The sequence below is a fragment of the Barbus barbus genome, assembly GCF_936440315.1.
Source record: "Barbus barbus genome assembly, chromosome: 19".
Lineage (NCBI taxonomy): Eukaryota > Metazoa > Chordata > Actinopteri > Cypriniformes > Cyprinidae > Barbus > Barbus barbus.
Window position 1 is genome coordinate 14541473 of NC_136747.1, and position 25834 is coordinate 14567306.

Below are 25834 nucleotides of genomic sequence, written 5' to 3' on the forward strand. Positions count from 1 at the left end.
CTTTGGATAAAAGCGTCTACTAAATAAATAAATGTAGTGTATATGTAAAATTCATTTTGATGAAAAGGGATAAAAACATGCAACTCAACTCTGGATACAGCTAAATGAAGAAAAAAATAAAATAAAAAATCAATGCTGTCTATGAAGGTACTCACAAATAAATGGTGGCCATGGAGAAAAGTTTGCTGTCTGACTTTAAAATTAACTCTGACTCAAAAACCATACTGAATACATAACATGATCCTTCCAGTGTCATGTTGTCTAAAGAAAATAGTGCCAGGTGAGGTAATGCCTCAATTTGCCTCATTTGATAGAGGTCAAACCACTAAATAACAAAAAAGAGCAAAATGGCTCTCGAGGTCTGATTTCGGTTAAATTAGATGTGAAAAACTGACACTGAGCGAAAAACTACACCTTAAGGAATAACAAGCTAACAGGAGATTGCTCTCGAAGCTTCATTTGGAGAGGCCATGGCTGCTATTAGCAGGCAGCTGTGCGGGAGGCCGGATAGAACATCTCATTACATGAACACGAATCTTCCGCTGCTGAAGAGAGCAACCTTTCCACTTGTCCCACTCCCACATAGTCGTGGAGAGGCCCCGAAGGCCACGTTCAAAGCCATCGCATTAGATCACTCGCAGGCATAGCACATCGGATTGATAGCACAGAGGCTTGATATGCTTCAAGTGGCTGCCCATTGGACAGTAAGCCAATTGCATCTACGGTGAGGCAATCAGCCAAAGCAGCCCTCAGCGCAGAAATGATGCACAAGCTCTTGCAGTTCAGCTGTAGAGACAAGGGGATCAAGCCAGCAATCTTTGTGCTTTCCAAAGGGCCTCTGAATATTTACATGTGTGCACAACAGAGAATTTGCAGTCATTCTCTTCTTCCAGAAACAATCAGGGACAAATATGGTCTGATGACAAGCATCAAAATGGTCTGATGAGCACTTATCAGAAGACAGACCGTTTGAAATGGACCACTGGCTAACTGCCATTGTTCTGGAACAGAGCTCTGATCACTGGGCTAAATCGTGGCGACCCCAAGGAAGATTTATTCTGTCGGTATCGCCAAAGCTTAGATTGTTTCTTTTCTCTAAGTTATTTTCAGTCTAATAAATTGATTGCAAAACCACAGCATCAAGCTTTATGATTACAGCCTCCTTTCACAATAACTTGTGATTAAAACCAGTATGAATTTTAATAATGAGACAAGTCTGTTTGGTGTCGTACCCATGGGTATACAGAGCACACAGTAGACACCTGCATATTTAGTTTCAAAGAAAGAACCTTCTAATTATACAGACCTTCATTAACACAGAAATCTTGGTACAACCAATCATACCTGAACAACATCGTCCTGAGGTGACAATAGACGTTTCAAAACTTTGTAAAAATAATACAAAAAAAAAATATTTAGAGGATGAAAAAAACTAAATTTTTCAGACACACTCTAAATAAAATAAAGGTTCCTACCCTAGTAAAAGTAACATTTTAAAAATACATTTATTTCATACTAAGTATAGTTCAAATCTATTACTGACATATTGCTCAAGACGTATCAAAATTTTAATCAAACTATATTTGGCATACCACTTATGCACAATGCACATTTCTTAATATTAAGCCTAAAATGTGTTTTAATGTCTCTGTTGATGAGGATTTTATAATCTTTGAATAATATCAGTCTTTAAATGCAGGATATTTAAAGTTTCCTGGAAGTACTGTATACTTGCAATAGTTCCACATTAGCACAGTCAAATCTTTAGTTGGACTTCAGCAGTACTTCTGAATAATTAAAGTGTTTAGCAGACTTTTAAGTATACCAGTTTAATACCCAGAAATACCCAGAATTTCAGGGTATTTAAGTACATAAATATGTAAATGTATTTGTAGTATTCTATGTGCATTTCAAATACATTGTTTTTCACTAGGGTAGAGTGACTTATTGCAGTGATTTGGTTCTCCAAATAATCTTTCAGTGAACAGTTCCTAACAGAACCATTATTTTCTTAGTGAGAAAAATATTCAATTAATTAGAAGAACCTTTGTCCACTGTAAAGAAGCTTTTGTGCAATGGAAAGGTTCTAGGAATGTTAAAGGTTCTTCGTAGAATCACAGATGCAAATGAAGAACTTTTATTTTTATGAGTGAAGAGAAATCAACGTTAAGATGGCATAATATGAATTCTGAAGAAAACCAAATGTCACAATCCACGCCATGTTTGATAGCAACGTGCAGTTTAGGGATAAGCTGTAGATTTCAAAACAACTTTAATTTGCAGCAGATAAATATGGATAATGTATAACAAAGTTAAAGATTAATAGTGCAAACAACAGTGGATTACAAAGTAAAAAAAAAAAAAATGTGATCATCCCCATTCTCCCCTAATTGAGTTTTACCAGTGGGATTGGGAAACCTATACCAGGAAAAACCCTACGAGGGCATTTATCAGTTTGAAAATTTATTTTCATATAAAAAGACACTCTATGAAAACAGTAAAGGACTACTTTGTACAATCTTATGTATAAAAAACTTGAACGGTGCAAGGAGGATTCTCTGTGATAGCCATCTTCTTTAGCCAATGGGATTGTGTGTGCTGGCAGGGGGGAGGATCCAAAAGTTTCAAACATGTCAAGCCATGAAGAAAACATCCTGCAGATCAGGAAGTCCAAGCAAACATATTCAATCTTCAATACATCCACACTCAGCTGTTCATTTTCCTACGTGACGATCATCCTCCTCACAATGCACATATTCAAAATACATATCTCATAAATTTTATGTGACTGTAAGGCCATTCTCAACATTTTTTTTTTCCTTTTTTAAAGAGCAATACATAAATCTGTTCAAAACATAGTTAGTTTAGTGGGATTCTGGAGTGTAATTCTCCAGCTTCAATAAGTAGGACTCTGTAAACATCTATGAAAAACCCAACACTCATATACAGAGACGGAAACAGAGAGGAATGACAAAATGTTGAAACGGTCGATGACTGCATCAGACAAAAGAGCAACAAAAACAAAACAGGCACTGTAAACGAAGCAGGGTTTGCATACAGCTGCATGGTTGCGAACTCTACAACTAAAATAGTCGAATCACCTTTGTGGTTTATCATACTGATCATTTAAGATAAGGATAGAATTCCCTCATTTCCTTTTACCAAATCCTTTATCTAAAGTCCAAACATTCCAAATTTTTAAACTTCATATCATAAACATTTAGTTCCAGTCCTCAAATTTGATTGGACGGTGTTCCAAGAGTGCTATACAGTCCAGCTGGCTTTGCACTTTTCCAGTTTTCGTATCTTGGCCTTCTTTAGGAATTAATTTCATTAGTGGAACAAAAAAGGGAATATTTAGTCAGAAAGAAAACTCCTTGTTTAGCGAACCGTTAAAAGCAACATCACAAACACGCTACAGTACTGAATATCAGCCGAACAGCACTCTTGATTATGCAATATTGCTTTTCCCAAATATGAGAGTATTCAGTTTTTCTTGACTGCGGATGAGAAGGGAGACGAAAAATTTGTTTTAATTGCTATGGTGGTTTGGAGATATTTCATGGGGACGAGGCAGTCCATGTTCCCCATTAGTGCAGATTACTTGCAAGGGTTGAAATGGCATGCTCTAGTCTTGCCATCTGTGCCTATATGATATGCTGACTTCAGGGATCTTTGAGCAGATGAAATTTGCGCCAAGTAAGAAAATGTCAGGACAAATCGTTATTCCCCCAAGATAATTACCACACCTCTCTCTTCCTCGTTCGCCCTCTCGTTCTCGAATTCCGTGTCTCCATGTGGAGTTACATCAGCCAACACAACTAATGAATGGGTTATGAAGAGAAGCGGGTTAGCAAAGATGACCTCTGCAGTCTGCTTAGAATTAAGCCAACTGTCAAATTCCACAGACTAAGAGCAGAAATAAATCTGAATCAATTCAGGATGACTGGTGGAGTCACTGGTTTTCAAATGAAAACATCGCAAAGAACTACTTTTTGCAAGAGCAGAAATGTAGCACTATATTAAGATGGAGAATAAATGTGGAAACTTAGCACCACCTTTGTGTTGGTTCAAAATGGAAACGTTCTCAGCTGGAAGTGCGTCTCTTACTGGATAAGCCCATTCTGGAACACCAAAGCTTCTTATGACTGGAATGTTGATTCTTTTGGTTGTTTTGTGTAAGATGGAGCAAAGATACTTCACTGGTGTGAACGAATGCAAATTTGACAATAAATCGCACATACTGTATTGCACAATTTTTTTTCTGTCAAGCATTTTGAAAAACTTAAAACAACCACACAGCGGTATCACCTACTTCCGCCCATAAAATGATACCTGAAGTTTAGGTAGATAAAAAACATTTCGAAAATAAAATAAAAAGAAGGACAAGCATTCTAAATAAAATCATAGAAAAAAATCATGTAAGTACAGTACACCTGATGCAGAGGAAAAAAAGTAGAGGATGGCACATATTAATGAATACTTTCGAAACTTCCCCTCCCTCTTCCCCGAAAAACAAAGCAAGGAAAAGGGAAACGGAACTTGAATCATCCAAGGAATGAAAAGACAGAAAGGAGGAAAAAAACCCTAAGGGGTTATTAAACTGTGTGCGAATCATCAGTACTGACTTTTTTCGTTCCTCTATAAAAAGAAGGGTGCAGAAATATTATTTTTTTTAATTCCCAAATCATCAAACAAGAGAAAGAGAATCCTTTCTGGAGTAAAATCAAGACATTTCAGAAACAGTTTGTTAAAATGTTTTACCATACTCTCCAGGCCCCACTCTTTCATTTAATGTCTCTGTGTGAAAATATAGAATAGAGCTCTCTTCATCTCTAGTCTGTCCTCACACCTGTAAACAAGTACAGAATCCTTTAGAACACGTCTTGCTGAAGATCACTGACAGCGTGAGTACGTAAGAGGGTTTAGTTGTCTCTCAGTTTGTTGTAGGTGTGTGTTCTCTTCACACTTCAGTCTGGAAGTCTCCTTCGGATGTGTCAGGTGTGTTGGCGGAGGATGTGTCCCAGGGTTTACTGCGTAACTCCAGTCTGTCCTTATGTTCGCTGGAGCCACACATCTGCTCAGGGGTCATGGTCTTAAAGCTGTCCCAGGATCGTTGGTCATCTGTGGTGGACTTGTCCTGAATATGCACATACACAGAAGAAAATTCAAATTCTAATTAAAATCGGAGCACAAACACTGATTACCTCCTTTAACCTCTCTGACAAAAAGTGTCCCTGCTGAAAAAACAGGTTAAGCTGGTCATCCAGCCTGGTCTTAGCAAGCTGGTTTTAGAGTTTTTAGCTGGTCAGGCTAGTCTTAGCTGGATCAAACAGATAAAAACCAGCTTGGCCAGGCTGGGAGACCACACTGTAAAAAATCAAAAGTTGAGAAAACTTAAAAGTTTAAGGCAACCAGCTTCAGGAGATTTTTGAGTTTTCTCAACCTTTTGTTGCATAAACAAACAAAAGGGGAAGTCGTGGCCTAATGGTTAGAGAGTCGGACTCGTAATCGAAAGGTTGCGGGTTCGAGTCCCCGGCCGGCAGGGATTGTAGGTGGGGGGAGTGAATGTACAGCGCTCTCTCCACCCTCAATACCACGACTGAGGTGCCCTTGAGCAAGGCACCGAACCCCCAATTGCTCCCCGGGCGCCGCAGCATGGCTGCCCACTGCTCCGGGTGTGTGTTCACGGTGTGTGTGTGTGTGCATTTGTTCACTACTCACTGCTGTGTGTGTGCACTTGGATGGGTTAAACGCAGAGCACCAATTTCGAGTATGGGTCACCATACTTGACAATACGTCACGACTTTCACTTTCACTTTCACTTTCACTTTCATAAACTGAATACAAACCGTTGAGATAACTCAAAAATCTCCTGAAGCTGGTTGCCATAAACTTTTAAGTTTTCTTTCTCAACTTTTTTTTTTTTTTTTTTACAGTGCAGCTAAAACCAGCTACTTCCAGCTTAAACCAGCCAACCAGCTTAGCTTGTTTGTTTGTTTGTTTTTTCCCAGTAGGGATAGTAAGTCTGATTTCTAAAACTTTGTTCCAAGGACCCAAATATGTATTATCTTATTACATTTTTAAAAATGTATTAATTTTTTATTACAGTGGTGGTGGTAAGTTATATAGACTATAATATACACTCAAATTAATGTTATATTTTTATTAATGTTATATTTAATATGAATAATATTAAGTATTTAATATAAACTAATACTTGTATTCAGCAAGGATGCATTAAATTAATTAACAGTTACAGTAAAGACTTACAATGCTATATAATTTTTCTATTTCAAATAAATGATGTTCCTTTGAACTTTCTATTTATCAAATAATCCTTAAATAAATAAATTAATTAAGCAGCACAATTGTTTTCAACATTGGTAATATTAATAAATATTTCTTGAGCAGAATTTTAGAATGATTATAAGGATCATGTGACACTGAAGATACATCTTTACCATCAAAGGAATATATTAAAATGCTAAATATTTCACAATATTACTGTTTTACTCTATTTTTGATAAAATATTATGGATATAAAACATGAACAATTAAAAAAAAAACTATTTATAATAAAATATACTATACACTTATTCACACTACATACATATTTGGGGTTAGCCACCACTATAATAACAAAAACAATACGTTTATTTGAATTTTACAGTGGTATAACAACATCACTCTTATCTACAGTATTCTGGCAGAAACCATCACTACCATGGTCATTTTTAGACATGCGAAGAGCATCATAAGACTGAAAAACAACTTTTTATCTCATCTGGAACGGAACTAATGGAAATGTGCTCGGGCATTTGTAATTCACATTTAATGTGCCTGAATGCACGTTTCAACAGCAGCATAAAGACTAAATGGCCTTCTAGTCTTGCTACATTATGACTTGTCTATACAACATATGGAGCGACTCGCTCGTATGCATTAGTGGTGGTCTGTGCTGCGTTTTATGCCCGGCTATTCCAGGTGTTCATTACTTCAGATGGCCAGAACACATACACTCTCCATCCCATTGAGGCTAATGGTGTATCCTACAGCTATACGGCCTCTTAATGGTAGGTAAATTACACTATACAGTAGGGACAGATTAATCTAACCACACAGAGACTGGGCAAAATGAGGTTGGGATTGTAGGAATATCAAAAATTTGGTCAGCCAGGCCACTCGAAGGGGACACTGTTGAGACCAGTTCCCCTCCTCTCAAATCTATTCCCAGCTTCCCCGAAAATGAAATGTATGAACCTGCATATTCCAAAACGTTTGAGGCAATCAATTACAGGGTTGCTGTCGGCTCCCCCTCAGCTCAAACGGCCGTTGATTGCATGTGTGACGGATCGGAGAGATTGGAAAACACCACGTAAATGACTCGTCTGAGAATAAGTTTTCCTGCCATCCTATTGTTCGTGAGAGTTTGTAAAGAGGAAGGCTTAAACTTGAGCTTTGTGGGTGGGTTTGCCGGCTACCATGGAAATGGAAATATGAACACACACACACAAACACACATATACACACTAAACACATGCACATTACGACAATATTTCGAGTAGAGAGAAAACTGGACATCTTTTCTTTTGGCTCTCATTCACAACTTAAAAAAAAAAAAATCTTTAGTTTGTCGGCTCATGTAAGCAAGTTTACTTCCACAAGGGGGCGATAGCAGCCTGATTATAATTCCCCCAATGTAACAGGCTGACAGTTGGCAAAATGGATACAAAAAGCATAATCTGGCAGCCAATTTGCATGCTAAACGCTGAAGAAGGAACATTTTGTCGAGCAGAAGTGTTGTTAATGCCGAAGAGGAGCCCAACTTTATTCCTCAGAGAATGCTAACGCGATTGTGCTGCTCTTGCGTATTTCCTTTCCCCTCCATCTCTCTTCCTCCCGATCGCTTCGCTCCCAACAACCCTCCTTCACTTCCTCTAGCTTTCTCCATCTCTCCTTGTCAGGCCTTTTCTACTTACACTCGAAGAATTCTTTTCACCTCCGGCAGACGAAATGCTCCATCGCTTTTCCCTCTGTTGCAATAAAAATGAGGATGGGAGGAAAGAAAAATAAAGGAAGAGAGACACAGAGAGAGAGAGAGAGACAGGCAGAGCGAGAGAGAGAGAGAGAAAGAGACAAAAGGAGGGGGATCACAGTCAATGAATATGTCTGGGGGGAAGCGATGTTTGTTTGAATTTTTGTTACCTTGATGGAGGAGTCTATGGATTCAATTTTGGAGGCAAGGGCACTCCCTTCCTCCATATTTCTTTCGCACAAAGACAGACAGAGACAACTTAAACGGCTACAGCATTATGTTCAAGAGAGGCGACTGCTAACTTCAGCATATATGAACCACATCGTGCATGTCTCTATTGAAACACTTTAGTAGAGGAAGAGGAAACTTAGCACTGCATACTAAAGAGAAGGCAATTATGTGATGATTTGAAGGAAAAATGAACATGGAGACATAAACTCTGTTTTAAAACCTGCTGTCTGCCATCTAAGGCAGCATGCTAACTGAAACAGAACCTTGTGGTGAGTGGGGCGGGCCGAGAGCCGTGGGAACGGAGTGAGGCCGGTGGAGTTAATGATAATGAGCGACACCTGCGACACTCACCGGTCTCGAGTCCCACGGAGGAGCTCCGGAAGGATAAAAGGAGGAGTGACGACAGTGGAAGACGAGAGAGGACCAGGCCTGGATATTATTTTATGTTTTGTGTGCGGCAGTCGTCCGTGAGGGGCTGCCGCTGTACGTCTACATTTGTTTATTTTTGTTATTAAATCGTTAAATGTTTGCCGGTTCCCGCCTCCTTCTTCCCGACCTACGAACTACGTTACATTGGTGCCGAAACCCGGGAGGAAGGAGGGACACGCTGTCAGAGAGCCCGATCGCTGCTGAGGGGGATCGCGGTGCTGAGGAGATCGGGCAGCAGGGAGTAGCGGGGACGGCCGCTGGCTGCCCGAGGCGACGGTGGTGCTGGAGCGATGGAACATCAGGTGGGACGGAAGGCTCGCTGCCGTTCTCCTGGGTCGAGGAGGGGGGCTGTCGTCCGAGAGGAAGCGGAGGAGTCGGCGCCATTCGCCGAGTGGCCGTAGCCTGCTGCCATCCGCCATGATGGGGAGGAGCAGGGAATGGGGGACTCGCTGCCGGCTGCCCTCGACCGGAGGAGCCATCACCGTCCGCCAGGAGGTGGAGCGTCGAGCCGTCCACCAAAGAGGTCCAGTACCATCGCATGGCACCGCGAGTGAGAGCCTCTCAGCTGGTTGAGGACCAACCAGCAGTGTGTCCAGGAACCGGACCGAATTTTTTTTTTTTCCTCTCTCCCCTCTCTCGTCTCTGTCACTCCTCATCCTTCCGTCTCCTTTTCTCTCGCCTCGTCTGTCCGTACCCCCAGGTACGCCGCGGCCGCCCTGACGGGTCCCCCCAGGAAGGAGAGGGGGGGGGGGGGGAGTAGAGCGCAGTCTCGAGGGTACCCCCCGGCCTGCGAGGGGCGATGGGGGTATGTGGTGAGTGGGGCGGGGCCGAGAGCCGTGGGAACGGAGCGAGGCCGGTGGAGTTAATGATAATGAGCGACACCTGCGACACTCACCGGTCTCGAGTCCCACGGAGGAGCTCCGGAAGGATAAAAGGAGGAGTGACGACAGTGGAAGACGAGAGAGGACCAGGCCTGGATATTATTTTATGTTTTGTGTGCGGCAGTCGTCCGTGAGGGGCTGCCGCTGTACGTCTACATTTGTTTATTTTTGTTATTAAATCGTTAAATGTTTGCCGGTTCCCGCCTCCTTCTTTCCGACCTACGAACTACGTTACAAACCTTATTAGTGATCTTTGAACTGCTGTATACAGTAGGCCTATAACTCTATATGCGGTTACTTAGCATGTTGCTAATAAATAGCTAATCTGAAATAGATTGAACATTTCAATATCAAATTAAGTATATTTTATTTTATTTTTTTCTATTAACTCCATCCCCAACTTTACATTAATTTTTTCTTTAGCATTTTAGCATGTTGCTAAGCTAACACCGCAATAAAATAGCTAATTTAAACCAGATTGGACTACTTTTTGGTTAATAGTTTTCAGTATTGGATTTATTCTGTATTTTTCTTGACTCATCTGCAATTTTGGATACATTTTGGTATTTTAACATGTTGCTAAGCTAACAATTGAATAATAGCTAATTTGAAGATCCAACTATTTTTAGTCAATGCCCTTCAGTACTGAAAGTAGTTATAAACTACCCTGATAACACACGTACATCTCAGAGACGTATATTTGACGTCAGCATTTACATATTTTTTTAGAGTGTTTGCTCATCTGCAATATATCTATAGGATGTTTCCAATCAGATGTCAAATAGACATCTATTAGATGTCTTTAAGATGTTTATAATTTAGAATGTATGCAAAACTGACACCTTACAGACATCTTTCAGATGCTTGTACACAACAGATGCTTTCCTGATCGAGTGATCTTTAACAGACATTTTGCAAACGAGTGCTATCTATATTTCTTAATCTCATCCATTATTTTTAATTTTTTTAACATGTTGCTATGATAACAACAAAATAGCTAAATAAATAAATGAAACTTTTTTTGGGGGGGGGGGGGGGGGCAATAGTTTTTAGGGTCACACTTTATATTAGGTGGCCTTAACTACTATGTACTTAAATGAAAAAATATGTACAATGTACTTACTGTGGTCATATAGTATTGCAACACACTTTTGCTGCCATTGAGGTGAGATATGGGTAAGGTTAGGGACAGGTTTGGTGGTATGGGTAGGTTTAAGGGTGGGTTAAGTTGTAAGGGATGGATCAACAGTGTAATTATAAATGTAATTACAGAAGTTAATTACAGATGTAAATACATATAGGTATTTTTTTAATATAAGTACAATGTAAGAACATATACGTACTCAATAAGTGCATTGTATCAAATGATTAATTTATATGTAAGTACATAGTAGATAAGGCCACCTAATTTAAAGTGGGACCGTTTTTAGTAATGAATAAAAATTTTCTTGATTATACTTGCTATTTTGGATACATTTTACCACGTTGCTAAACTAACACAGTAAATAACAAATTTGAACTAGACTGAATGATTTCTGATCAAGATCGTTTAGTACTGAATAAAGTATTTGGCTAATCTGTATTCTCTCATCTTTGTCCATCTTGAGGCTGGAATATACTACACGACTTTTGCCAAAATATTTGCTTCAAATTTCAGTATGGAGTCAGAACCAGTCTGCAGATTTGGGTAGAGCACATTTAAAAAAAAAATCTCGTCCCATATGATGGGCATATACTCCAGATTTTACTTCATGAACTGGAGGTCATTTAATTGACCTCCATTAAGTGAAGTGAAGTGACATTCAGCCAAGTATGGTGACCCATACTCGGAATTCGTGCTCTGCATTTAACCCATCCAACGTGCACACACACAGCAGTGAACACACACAGACACCGTGAACACACACCCGGAGCAGTGGGCAGCCATTTATGCTGCGGCGCCCGGGGAGCAGTTGGGGGTTCGGTGCCTTGCTCAAGGGCACCTCAGTCGTGGTATTGAGGGTGGAGAGAGCGCTGGACATTCACTCCCCCCACCTACAATTCCTGCTGGCCGGAGACTTGAACCCGCAACCTTTGGATTACAAGTCCGACTCTCTAACCATTAGGCCACGACTTCCCAATTCCCTAATTGGAGGTCATTTAGTGTATGATGCCCTGTCTTTTTCAAACTTTTTGCAAAGTTTAAGATGACTGCTGTTTTAAAATCTGTCATTCATTTCAGCCATAAGATAAAGTTCACCACGCTTACAATTATGAGATTGATTCCTTGCTTTGCAAAATATATGTATCATGCTACCTCCGAAATTATCCAAAATGAGAAATATTGGGAGGCAGGATAATGTAGCTGCCTACCATTTGATTTAGCTTTCACATCAGGAGTGCACCTATAAGCCCTTGGAATGCTGTCTTAGTAGGCAACTCACTACATTTTTGAAAAGAGCTATTCTGTCTTTATTCATTTTGTAGCTAGTCCCTATAGAGGATTCTTATAGATTTAACAATCGATGTTACTCCCTCACCCTCCTTTCCCTTCCCTTCCTCTCTTTTCTGAAAGTAGTGTAGGGCAGGAATGACATCAGCAAGAACACATACAGTCTGCATGACCCTAGACCACTGATGTATAGGAATGATGTGAAAGGTATAGGAAAGTGAAAGTATTATTCAAATCACTCCTTTTTTTTTACCCAAGAAAGATACACCAATTTATGTTTTTACAGAGTTAAACAACTGTATAAACCTCTTCTACACAAAGACACTCTTTGGATTCAAGAAGTAGTAATAGGTGTGCGCAGAAGGCAAGGAAGTTACAGCAACACAGCAGTGACCACAACCTACAGCCTGTGTCCACTACACAAATGAGAACGCACAGGTCAGAGAAGTCGTCAGCTGTTGCACAATGAAAATAAAGGAAAGATGTGAAAGGAGCAGTGTCAGCAGCAGGGGAGAGCAAGTTTAGTTACTGTGGGAGTTCTGTACTGGTCAAGAAGTTTCTATGGAGACTATAGGGTGGAAAGGCCAAAAAGAAACACTCTCTGTGACTTTATGGCTCAAACACACTGCTCTCTGGATGAGATTTTTTTTTTTCGGTTACCTTTTCTCTGTTTGTTGCCCTTGGGTCTGCTGACTGCCTGGCTACAGTCAAACTATGACAGAAAACATGTAGTTTCAAACCAAGGAAAGACAAAGACAGGCAGCAGTGCATTATGAAAAAAGCAACAATACACAAAATAAGCAATACATGAAAATCCATAACAAAAAGATAAAAATGTATAGTGGATCGAGTAAAACAATGTGGGTATGCAACAGAACGAGAAGCAGGATAGAACGACAAGGCCTTTGTCAGAGATGAGTGTCTGGGGCGAATTCACTAAACAATTTTTGGTTTGCCATTTTGGAAGTGGTAATTCATCAAAAGATAATCAAACGATAGAGAAGAGCATTTTAACTGGCTATATATCTAATTTTACCATTTTAAAGCCAGTTCAGGCATCTGGATCGGAGCAATGTATGTATAGTCTAGTTAAAGTATGCCAGATTGCAGTAGTCTACCGCACCTTTCAAAATATACAATAGTTTCTCTCTGCGTTGAACACCACATTTTTTTATACCTGATTTGCATAATTCCTTTAGTGAACGTGCTGAAACAACACAGGCAGCATTGTGCAATGTTAGTGAATTCTCCCCTCTACATTGATACACAAAAAATATATTTAGTGAGCTTTGGGGTCTCCAACCCAGAATAAAAGGCCAGAATTATGGGATAATGCCAGATTAGGCTGTTTGTTTTAGTGGAATGTGTATCTTAATTCCTGGAGCATTAAATATAATCGGATAACCACAATAAATGTTGATATATACGGTCACCTTCCTTGCATACATGATCTCTGAGTTCCCTCCATTATAAAGTCATACATTATGTATAAAGGATAATGTGCTAAAAGCCTTATCTGGTCTCTCTGCTATGACAGCCATTGCTGAGTTATACTGCATTATGTCAGCTCTGCTAATAGTCTGTAATCTATTCTACTCAGTTCAATGTTAGAAAAAACACAAAAGGGCAAAATAGACACAAAACTGTCACAAAAATGAATATTATCCCTTCTATGCCATGATCCAGATATGAGCTGCGCTACAATACAGCGGGAAGAGAGTCCTACATGGCGAAATCTGCAGACATGACATATCTCACTAATTACGTCTTAATTGGCACACACTGCAAATTAGCATTTTGCTGTGTGTGTATGAGTGTGTAAGAGTCCCATCCCAGCTTTAAGCCCCTTCATTAAGCTGTTTGATGGTGCATCTGCTTCAAGTTCGGTCAACACAATACTCCGTAAAGAAAATATCATTTCGGGGCTAATTTTGTGTGGACAAAAGGCAAATACAAGATGGCAAAAAAATCAATTATTCAATTAATACCCGAGAGGGATAAAGCACTGCTCCGGGTGTGTGTTCACGGTGTGTGTGTGTGTGCATTTGTTCACTTCTCACTGCTGTGTGTGTGCACTTGGATGGGTTAAACGCAGAGCACCAATTTCGAGTATGGGTCACCATACTTGACAATACGTCATGACTTTTACTTAAATGAGGAAATTATAACGAGAAAATCGACAACGGTGAAAACATACTCGTCCTCACTGTAGCAAACTGTTTCAAACACCTGAACTTAACATTTGGGCTCAGATACCAATAATTAAAGACAACTGCAGGGAAACCGTTTCAACGAGGCATAACCAAACACGCTAAGAATAGGTAAACACTCACAGATGCACACTAATGCGTGCTTATAATCACACACACTGTGTGAGTACTGATAAATGTTCAGAGCGTAACCTTTAAAGCATGACAATTACAATTTTAGATTCATGAGACCACTCTATGACTGATACTATATATTATCAGTGCTATAGGGTTTTGAAAATCTTAATGAGCCATTTATACTAGAAAGCAGTTTGAATAGTACTAGTTGATAGGGGTCACAGAATGTAATCATGCTTTGGATTATACTTTCTAATTGCAGATGATGGCCTTTAACACCTAGATGTAATTTAAGAAGGTGACTCGTCACATATTTTAGATGCAATCATATTTTTTAATAAATAAGCCAGCAACGTTGTCCAGATTACAGACAAGTTAGCCATAATGTATTTTACCAGAAGACTTTAGTATATTCTTGTCTCTGCACTCTGCAAAAATATTTCCTTTTAAAAACCTGTGGTTGTAATTCTTTCCGGGAGTGTAACATAATAAAAAGCACCCTAATGTACAGATCTGAAAAAATAAATAAATAAATAAATCAAATGTGGTGGCTAATAGTTTTACATACAAAATCACACTCTCACACACACACACACACATATATTTTTCATTTTAATATTTTTTTTGTGAAATTAAATGCATTTGTAATTAAACTGTGATTTATATGGCAATTTATATTTTTACCTTTAAAAATTCCATAAATTTTTACCCTTAATCCTCCTCCTTTCATAGAAGTTCACAACTGTATCACCCATCATAAGAAAAAAAAAATGCATAGAAATGTAGTGCATGATTTAAAGCATCAGCCATGTCCATAGCATACATTATGTGGGTTATGTGCCATAGTTTAATACTTTAGGTTAGGGGATTGTTCAAATCTTACATTATTGCTGTGCATGTATTTATTATGTTTACTCTTTCGTGAAACAGTCAGTGGGTGTAAGAGCAGAAGTTTTCAGCTAATACATATTTCAAGAGCCAGACTGTTGCCTTCCTCTGCTCTCAAGTTCCCCGTTGTGTTCATTTGTAGGATCCTCATTAGCATGAATAGATTGAACACAGGGTACCAGTCCTTCATCCATTTGAGACCATATGGGGTGCCTCCGCTACAGCTATCAGCCCAGCCAGCATCGTCACTTGGAGGTTAACTGCCTTTCAAACTGCATCAAGCTCCATTCGCGCTAACACAAGCAATTTAACGGACTGCAAGTGACTAAGGCGCCTCCACTGTCCCCATAGAAAAAAAGATGAAGAAGCGAACCCGTGGTACAAACGAGAGATCGAAGTCAGTGTATGTAGGAGGGAAATAGAGAGAGAAAGACGATTAGAAGAAATGGACAGTGTCTGGAAAGGGGCATTTGGATGTGTTAGAGACCCCACTAAGCTCACTTTCCTCACCAGCTGTTAGAATGATCCAATGGGATAGAAGGAAAGTCTAGAATAAGACAGGAGGGGAAAAATGGCTTAGATTTTTCCCGAATGTGCACTCATCTCTTTAACAGCCCACACACACACCAAACACGCTTCTCATATCATCAGTATCACCTTGGTGCTGGAGGAGTATGTGCTTACTTACCGTACACCAATCGCGTTATTCGCTCTTTAATGCAGATTTGTGGCCAAATTAAATTGTATTTATGGTCCTTTAAAACACATTTTGATGAATTTAACTGAAAGTTTTTGTGGTTTATAAGGGTTTATATGTACGGTTTGGTTCTAAATAAAAACTTAAAGGGTTTAAAACAGCACTAGCACAAGGTCAACGCAAGGCTGTGTGATTTACAACAGTACACAGTACATCACAACACTGCAGGGAATATTCCACACTGACTTAACACAATCTAATGTGAAAAAAAACACCCAACATTTAGTCCTCTACACCTCTTAGCCTTCACAAAGTGAGGGTTTACACTGCACCAATGATAGCCTTCATAAATCAGGGCCATACCACACGGGGTTGGGAATACTGGGTCTGGTTGACATGCTTACGTTGGCTCTCTTTGTAAACGAAGCTCATTCTCCGTGTTAAAGGCTCAGATTGTCGTGGTGGAGGTGGAGGAGGAACCTGTGAAGTCAGCCGGATTGTTAAAGGGGTTTAAAGACCAGTAGCAGTGCACTTTTTTAGCACAGATTTGCTGTTATGACGTTATAGTTTTTGAGGTAGATGTGGTTTCATGAGGTAGACTAGTTTTAGGGAAAGATATGTAATGTGTAAAGTGCATTTATGTTTTTTTAGATTAAATTTATCATCATGCATTTGAAAACCTTGATAATCTTTATGAATGAATTATGAAAAATAAGTGGAAAATCACTGTCACGTTGGTCCTGACCTAAAGACGAAATCCAAATAATTGATTGTCTTAGGCACTGAGAGTTATTATAATAATTACAAATGTGCAATTTCAATTTTTTTTCAAACTCTCCTGCACACCATTATTGCTGTAATTACAGCATTGCCAACATAATCAAACCCGTGGAATGAAATCAAAAGAATTTTATGCTGCAGTTGCTTTCCCATTGGTAATCGAAAAGCAAATGCTAAAAGCATCATGACTCATCAATACCAGAAGAACTCTGTAGTGTCAAAACATTTGAAAAGCATTTAGAAAGCATTTGATCCTCTGTAATGTGAGAACATGAACCTCTAATCTAATGCTTGTCTGAAGTTATCAGTAGTGGTGTGTCCAGACTTTTTTGACTGGTGTAGTCCATGTAGGGTACAGACTCATTGTCAAGAAGAATGCTACATATATCTTCACTGATAATTTAAGAGATTGCTAGAATTTTGGGTGACCAATCAAATCACTCCAGTGGCCACCCCAGGACACGCCTCTGGTGAAAAATAATGCAGCGCAAGGATCTAATGGGCTGAAATAGGCTGTAAGTGAGGCTGCAGACAGCATGATCCAAATGAAAAATGAGTGAGCATGTGGCAAATGCCACCAAAGTATACACTTGTCGCAAATTACGGCCAGGTAATTTTCCACCGGGCATTTGTTTTTAAATCTTAATGACAAAAGCCTCTGGAAACTGGTGCGTGGATATTTGCAATGCTCCTTCCGCTAATAGAACATTAAAGATTCAGCAGTCAGCTAATGCAAAGATGAACAGTCAGCTCTTTCCAGGGGAAGCAGATAGGAGACAGCGCTGCAGAGGGCAGGTGTACTTTGAGAAGCTTAATGGCAGGAGACTAAATATGATCCAACTATTAATACTGTATTAATTAGCTTACAAAACACAAGGCTTGGAGAAATGGAAAGTAGTGCATATGCTGATAAAGATGAGCTTTTCAAACACCAGGTGCATTTCAAACTTTTTTTTTTTCTTTTTTTAAATTCAAGTATCACAATACAAACTGTTCACTCCCCATTCTTTCTGTTTTTTTTTACTTTTAAAGGGATAGTTCACCCAAAAATGAAAGTTCTGTTATAATTTATTCACCCTCATATCGCTCCAAACATATATGCTTTTCTGTCTTCTGTGAAACATAAAATATATTTCTAAAAAAAAATGTTCTTGTCCATACATTAAAGTCCTACAGGTTTAAAACAACATGAGAGTAAAGAAATGATGACAGAATTTAATTTTTCATTTATCAGATAGCATATCCATTTGAATCACATTTAATATCAAAACATTTATGAATATTAATCCCTGTAATTTTAAAGCAGGTTAAAAGGAATTAAAGACATTAATACACCATTAAAACAAGTTATTTAATTAATAACAAACTATTTACGTAACTATCATTAGTAATTCATGTATACGAAAACAATTTAGAGCTCCAGTTACTATTGCTTTAAAACTCCTGCAGCTTTGCACGTGTGGTAATACATCAGCGAGTTTGTGATGCAAATACGCAGGATTTTTAGAAAACACATGGCGAGATTATTTCATGACCGTGTCAGGGATGGGTATCAGTGTGCGGTCGCAGGTTAGAGGGGTCTTACCTTGAAAGAGGACATGGCAGGGTCCCTGTTATACCTGTCTATGGTGTGGAACTTGGTGGAGTGGTTGAGTTCATGGTAGAGCTCTGAGTGTCTTTTGCGAGTGTGCATCACTTTCTGTAAGGAAGGGGAAAAACAAACAAACAAAAAACAAAAAGAAACAAAAGCAAAAATAAGAAAGGACAGGCCAGGGAGGAGCTGGGTCAACGGCTACTGGTGTTAAACCGCAAAACTAGGGTCGATATGAACACGCATCCTTTTGAAGGGTGGTGTTCTGATTGAGTAGTAAAATGGATCGGTTCTGATGGGTATTAAACAATGTTAAAGCTCTCTGGTCAGTATCATTTCTTACTGACAGACACTTCCACCAATTCCCTGACTTAACTGGAGGTGGTTGGAAGCTGGCTGGGCTGCTTTGTGGTCACAGCTGGTGTTCACGCAGAGCTGACATAGAGCTCCATCCTGCGAATGTAAGCTTCCATGTACTAGGATTTATTTCTGAGAAATAATGGAAATTTGGGTTTATTTTGCTTTCTATTTGTGGTTACTGCATAAAACAATTCTCATTTATTTTAGGGCTACCAAAGTTAAATATATTGATTTAGAAAATGTTTACATTTTATGGCATTTAAGGTAGCACAATTACCCGTTTAACTTCATTCTGCTCAGAGTGAATTCTACTGAAATATGAGTGCCAGAACACATAAACACACAAGAATCCAGCCAGAAAACAAGTGCTACAAATGCCAAACCAGCAAACAGATCAGTTTAACCAGGCTGGGAGACTGACTAACTGCTTTTTTCTCACCAGAGCAAGACCTATTTTAGTCGAATATTGTTTTGTTTTTGTATTTAATGAATTAAAACGAAATGCACTACATTATTATGTATTTACAGGGATATTTCAGCTAATTAACTTTTCGAAATGAATCCTTGTAAAAACACAAATGGTTATCTAAATCATTTAAAATTATTTTAGTCTACTGTCAAGCTCAATTTTTTATCAGGTCAGGAGTGAGAAGATCTCATGCAGCACTGACTAGGATGGAAAAGTTATGAAGCTCTAAAAGCATCTGAATGCGTTAGTAACAAGACATACCTCTGTTTGTGAAGAAGCCTCCATACTGGAGAGCAAATATCCAGTCATAACTTAACTTAAGCTTTCAAATATAATTGAAGAACAGCTGTTTAAAAGCACACAAGTGTGTTCAGGAGAAAATGGATTGGGATGTTTTAGACTGGAGATTTGCTGGATCCTGCCAGTTGATCATTCCATGGAGGTGCCCTCCAGGCTGCCTCAGTCATACACGTGCAGTCTCTACTTGTCTCAATATGCCGTCTATCTCTTTCACACACAATAATGCCACTCACTCAACACTTACAGAGCTCTACACTGGTTCAGTGTTTCTGCAGCCTTGATCCTTCTGTATTCAAAAACATATCCTGCTTGTATATGATGTCATTACACAGCACACTTTGTGAAGACATATCAAAGATGTCATCTTGAAATAGGGTGACCAGATTTCTGAAATGCTAAATGCAGAACAGTTTCTGAATTTAATGAGCATAGCTATTGCTACGCAATGTTTAAACTGTATTTGAACTGAAGGAATGCTGTAAATTAAAGTTATTCATCAACTTTGCACCTACACTCTTAAAAATAAAGGTGCCTAAAAGGTTCTTCATAAAAATGCCATAGACGAACCATTTTTGGTTCCACAAAGAACCATTCAGTCAAAGGATCTTTAAAGAACCATCCCTTTCTTACCTTTTTCATGATCTGAAGAACCTTTTTTCACCACAAAGAATATTTTGTGAAACGGAAAGGTTCTTCAGATGTTAAAGGTTCCTTATGGAAACATTTAGACAAAAAAAGGTTCTTCTATGGCATCGTGAAGCACCTTTCATTTGTATGTGTTGAGTGTGTTAACTGCCAAGACTGTTTAAATTAACTTTAAATCCACTGTCAAACTAATGATGTCCACACTAAACATCATGTAAATGTTAATACTTTTGACAAAATCAGAGAAATTTACAAATAATCATCCTGTTCAAAAGTTTACATCCCCAACACTTAATGCATTGTGTTGCCTTCTTGAGAATCGGTGAATGTTTTCATCTTTTATAATACAGTAGTTGTGTATTAGTCCATCAGTTGTTCTTGGTGTGAAAAGATCTCAAAATAATACATTCACTGTTGGAAAGGGTTCAGATATTCAGAAAATTCTACAAAACCAAAGAATGTACAGAAGTTGGGGGACTTTTCTACAGAACAGTGGCCGGTTTAACTGTTTAGAACAGGAGTGTCCAATCCTGCTCCTGGAGGACCAAGGTCCTGCAGAGTTTAGCTGCAAACCAATTAAACACACCTGAACCAGCTATTTCAGGTCTTACTAGACAGACATACTCAAAACTTCCAGGCAGATGTTTTGAGACAAGCTGTAGCTAAACTCTGCAAGACATTGGACCTCCTGAATTAAGTGGACACCCATGGTTAAGGACAAACCGCTGACTCGGCTATTGATATTCTAGGTAGGTTGATCTTCTACAGCTCATTCAGGACAGTACAAAATATATAACATAGCATTGTTTTAGCCCCTTCTATTTTGTTAAAATCATTAACCTCTTTAAAATTCCACCAGGGGAATGTAAACTTATGAGCAGAACTGTATGTACACACACACACACACACACTTACACACACACTTATACACACTCAATTAAGTTAATGTATAATTTATATTAAACATTATATTAAACAAGCATAGTTTATTTTATTATATATACTTCAAAGTGCAATATGTGGTCACCCTATTTTGAAGCGATGCTGAAAAAGCCTAAGAAATCAAGGCATGTGAAACACTAAGCAGTTCTGCCATGGATAGGACTGTTGCTAATACTAAATGCATGATGGGGAAACAAGCACCAGAGCAGCAACTATCATTGGCTCCTGTAAGAGTCCATTGAAAAAAATACTAGATAATGTTGGACAGAAGCACAAACACCAGTCTGAGGACAGATGGGGACGGGGTCTTACCTCAAAGTCCAGCTCAGAGTACCGTACTCTTTTCCTCTGGGGGAAGGGGGAGGGGGAGAGAAGACACCATCAATCACAACTGCACATCTTTCAGCACCTGAGTAAACTGGCGCCCATGACGCAATTGCCTCATGCAGGTGCAGTGAGCATATAACACCCCTCAGCTGACTGAACTGCTTTTCCAGTGGGTGTTTTATGTTGGATTGAAACCAAACTTCACCGTGAAAACAGGAAAGCTGTATTTGCCTTCAACAACAAGTGGGTGTTTGGCAGGTGTCTTACAGCATAAGAGAAGCGCACGACAATGTCCATGTTAAATTACAATGTAACGTGTACTTCTCAAAACATACCTGAAACTGGTTTCATCTAATACAGTATATTTAATGACATAATTTTAGGATATTTAACTGGCATCTTCATGTGGGTCACTGAAAATGTCAAACAGGTCAGATTGGACCACTGGTTGGATAGGCCTCGGATAGGATTTTCCTCCATAAAACAGCATAAGTGCTTTTGATTAAAACAAATACTCTGTCTGCATTATAATGTAAACAGCAGAAGCTGTGGTATGTTTAGAAAATGGCATAATATTTTATAAATGTCTCAGTCTCTAAACATCTCTAATCTTCTGTAAACCAAAACCTCTTGCTCAGTAAGAACTTGCTTAGTTCTAACAAAATATGTTTGTACTTCTGCACTTTGCATAGTAATGTACAGGGTCTCAAATTAACTTAATGCTCCACTTGGTGAGTCAGCTGAGAAGACCAAACGGCAATAAAATTATAATTGTTATAGGCCCATGAATCTGTATTTTCATAACTTTTTATTAAAGAACAACTTCACAGATTTTCAACCAGCTTTGTATTGTTACAGTGTTGGTAGTATATGTAAATAACCAATGTGTACTCTTTCTCCATGTTACCTGCACCTAGTTTCTTTGCCCCATTAAAAGGTAACAAAATAAACCTGATTGAAAATCCTTTATGAACATACAGTATATTTTTTTATTGGAAAATGGGATTACTTAGCTACCTTTTCTGAGCACATTAATGACATAACATTGCAGGTCATTATGTCATTCATAGCAACACAGAGGATGAGCCAATCTGTGTCTCTCAGTGACATGACAACTGTCACAAAAATGTGAAGAGCTATTGGCTAATACGAATAATAGGACACACATAATGTTGCCACATGGAGTTCTGTAGAACATATATAAACTTCAAAAGTCTGAGGACATTTAAATCATAACAAAAGTTTTCATTAGTAGAGTATTTGCATGTATGACTAAATGTCCCAGCAAGGATAAGACTAATGTTCTGAAACTAAGTTTCCTGGCAATGACATTTGACACTTATGAGTATTAATTTTGGACTCTAGCACTGTAGTTTTGTATTGTAGTTAGTGTCCATTAAGTGTTATATATGCACCTCCGAAGGGTTTCCTATGCTGTAAATCAACAGAATATGTTCATTTCCTGTTGTAATTGAATCCTAAAATTCCATGTAAGAGAGAGTCTATAATAAAAAGAGTTTGAGTTCTTTGGAACACTCTCACAAATACAGTTAACCAATAATGTCAGTACACATTGTGGCAATTTGTCACAAGCTCAGACTCACAGAACACAAACCAGTCAAGACCTGAGCCTATGCTACTATGCCACTCACAAAGGGAGGATGAGTCACAATGTGTACTTTGTTTAAAGTGTGAGAAGTTATTTCAGGTGTCACTGGGTGAGTGAGGTGAAAGGAAGCCAAAACACTACAGACCCCACCAGTGTTCAAGCCCAATGATATATTTGTACTTAGGTACCTTTCCTTGAGTGGTCCAACCTTATGACATCAAACTTGAGTCAGTGAGTTCTTTAGAAGAAAGTGAAGATAAAAAACTGGTAAAATGCTGCCTTTTCTGCTTGATGACTGATATGAAAGTAATACACAAAATGGGGTATACTCTTAACAACTTGCGGCTGCATTTATAGGCACTTATGAGTAAGTTTGTGAGACACAGAGAGATGGAGAATGAATGAGAAACATTTAGTGTATTTTATAATCAGGCGGTTAGCTGTCAAAGCATTAATTAGATTTTTTAAAGTCAACATGAAATTAATATTTTGCTTCCATAATATGATTCATTTCAGAGTGAATGAGGTATTCAAGGATGAAAAAACATGACCAAACAAATATTTTTCTTGAATTAAGGGAAATACAAGATGATCAATTAGCATTTGGTCCTAAACTAACTAGGCCTTATATACAAAAGATTCATGTATGGAAGATTTTAACCTGCTTTACTTATACCCCTTTTGCTGTATTATTATTATTAGTATATTATTGCTACAATTATTATAGTAAAATAATTGCTAAAAAACATTAAATCACAAACCACTGTTTGAAACAGAAGAAAAGAGGTTTTATATTAGTTTGACCTCCTGAGGCCATGCTTAAGCACCTCTATTCATTTGCAGTTTCATACCCTATTTTGGTTGGTAAGAAGAGGTGAAAAAATAAAAATAAAAACTACACATTTTATGTTGACTTTAAATTTGACAACTGACTTTAGTTAGAAATTCATGCCCCAGCCCCAAGAACTATGTGTAGGAGACAGAGTGGGAAGGTTTTGTGTCCGTTAATGAAGGAGTGCAGGCTCTCTCAGCCACTTCCTCTGGCTGTTTCTCTCTCACCATCTGCTGTTTCTCCTTGTGGGGCTGTAGTGTAATTTTAGAGAGCGACTGCACACACATATACACATAACGATGCAGTCACTAAGTTGTGTAACATCATGTTGACAGGGGACTCTGGGTATAGAAGGCACACCTGAATGCATTCCTGTGATAGACTGATGAGAGAGTTGAGTCAGTATTTATGGTGTCTCAGGGACCACAGATGATGTAGCGTCATCCAGCCCCAAAACGAAAGGAGACATGACTAATAAGATAATTCAGCCTCTGTATTTCTTTCTTGTAACAACACCTTTACAGTATTCACCCTTATGTTATTCCAAACCAGTTCTTCTGCTGAACACAAAAGATGTTATTTTGGAAAGCAAATGTGACTTTCAAAAAACCCTCAAAATATCCTCTTTTGTGTTTCACAGAGGAAAGTCATACATGTTGGGATGTCATGTGAATGAAGACAATTTTCATTTTGAGAGAACTAGTGAGAAATTGTCTGTTGCTAGGTTAGGAATGTACTGTTTGTGTATTTGGGTTGGTGTGTTGCGCAATCACTGCATTCATGCTTGGTTTTGTCTTGGTGATGTTTTTGTGCAGATCTAACTGACATTTTCCTGCCATAATGATTCTCTGTGCTATGTGGTCTCCCGTTCCCTTTTTCCTGGAAAGAAAGCTAGGACATTACAGCACTATTGTGCTCCTAGATTTACGCCAAAACTGCAAACTGCAGGTGGGTTCCAAAATACCGAGGGACATTCAGCAGTGATGCTTCTAGATTGTGAAAGAATGAACCCCTTCTTTAACCCTTACTTACTTCCAAAGATCCAGCCGAGAGGCTGGTGTTGGTGCTGCCCAGGTTGCGGGGAAGGGTTCTGGTGCGCTCCACTGTTCCCGAGGTGAGGATCTGCCGGACAGAAGGACGATTCTGCTTGACCTGCAGGGTGTGGGTGTTGGTGTGGGAATGCGTGTGTCCGGTGTGGGCCGGCAACTGTTTTAGCGTGCCGTAGGAGCGGTTTAGATTCATGCTGATGTGGTCCACAGCTGCAAAGTCTGCAGGGTATGCCTCACTTTCTGCTGGATGCAGAGTCATGGGTGAAGGGGGTGGAGGAAAGGGAGGGTCGTCTACTGTAATGTTCAGGGGCTTCCCCTCATCCTGGGTTGGAGGAGGGGGCTTGAGACTGACTGTCCGACGTGGCAACACCATGTAGTCCCCTTCCCCACCTCCACCACCAGCTGAATCCTGGGTGGAAGAAGGGTTTGGTCGCGCCCAACCCAGCCCGCTCTCGGTGCACAGGTAGATGGGTCCAGATCGTTGATGCTGACCTTGTTGCTCCACATTAACCTCCTTCTTTAGTGGCTGCTCGCTTAGCTCATTCAGTGGACCCAAAGGAGGTACCTGCACCAGGAGATTAGGGGGTGGGATGTTCCCAGGGAGGCTGCTGAAATTAACGCCTTCCTGATGAGCTGCCAACTTGGGGTCGTCCTCATCGTCCAGGGAGATGCGGGATAGAGTGCCAGTTATGGTAGCAGGGTTACAGGTGTTTACTTCCTTAAAAATGACTGAGGTAGAAAGGGGAAAGGAAGAGAGAAAGAGAACAGATAGACAGAAGTTGGAAGGAAGAAAGAGACAGAAACAGAGGTCGAGTGCACATGATCACACAGATGGACAGAGCGGCAAAGAACAGAGAGATAAATTGATCATAACAAAGTTGTATGCCAAAACAATACATGCCACAAAAGGAAAAAGGTGGGATGGAAGATGGTTACAAAGCAGTTCCCAAAGATACAGAGCCCAGATGTTTTGGAGAGAGGTTGAAGCAGTGACAGAGTAAAAATATT

At 39.3% G+C, this 25834-nt stretch overlaps 1 protein-coding gene across 1 annotated transcript in view; it reads right to left on the minus strand.

Moving 5' to 3' along the window:
• Window positions 1–2455: 2455 nt before the first annotated feature.
• The window catches only part of adgrb2 (adhesion G protein-coupled receptor B2), a gene marked incomplete at its 5' end in the record, with an annotated part of 133142 nt that continues 109763 nt past the window's right edge, over window positions 2456–25834 (minus strand). The window contains 5 exons of the mRNA XM_079442574.1: window positions 2456–5140; window positions 7983–8036; window positions 18288–18401; window positions 21322–21357; window positions 24810–25555. Coding sequence (XP_079298700.1) covers window positions 4964–5140; window positions 7983–8036; window positions 18288–18401; window positions 21322–21357; window positions 24810–25555 — 1127 coding nt within the window. The remainder of the gene's footprint in view (window positions 5141–7982; window positions 8037–18287; window positions 18402–21321; window positions 21358–24809; window positions 25556–25834) is intronic.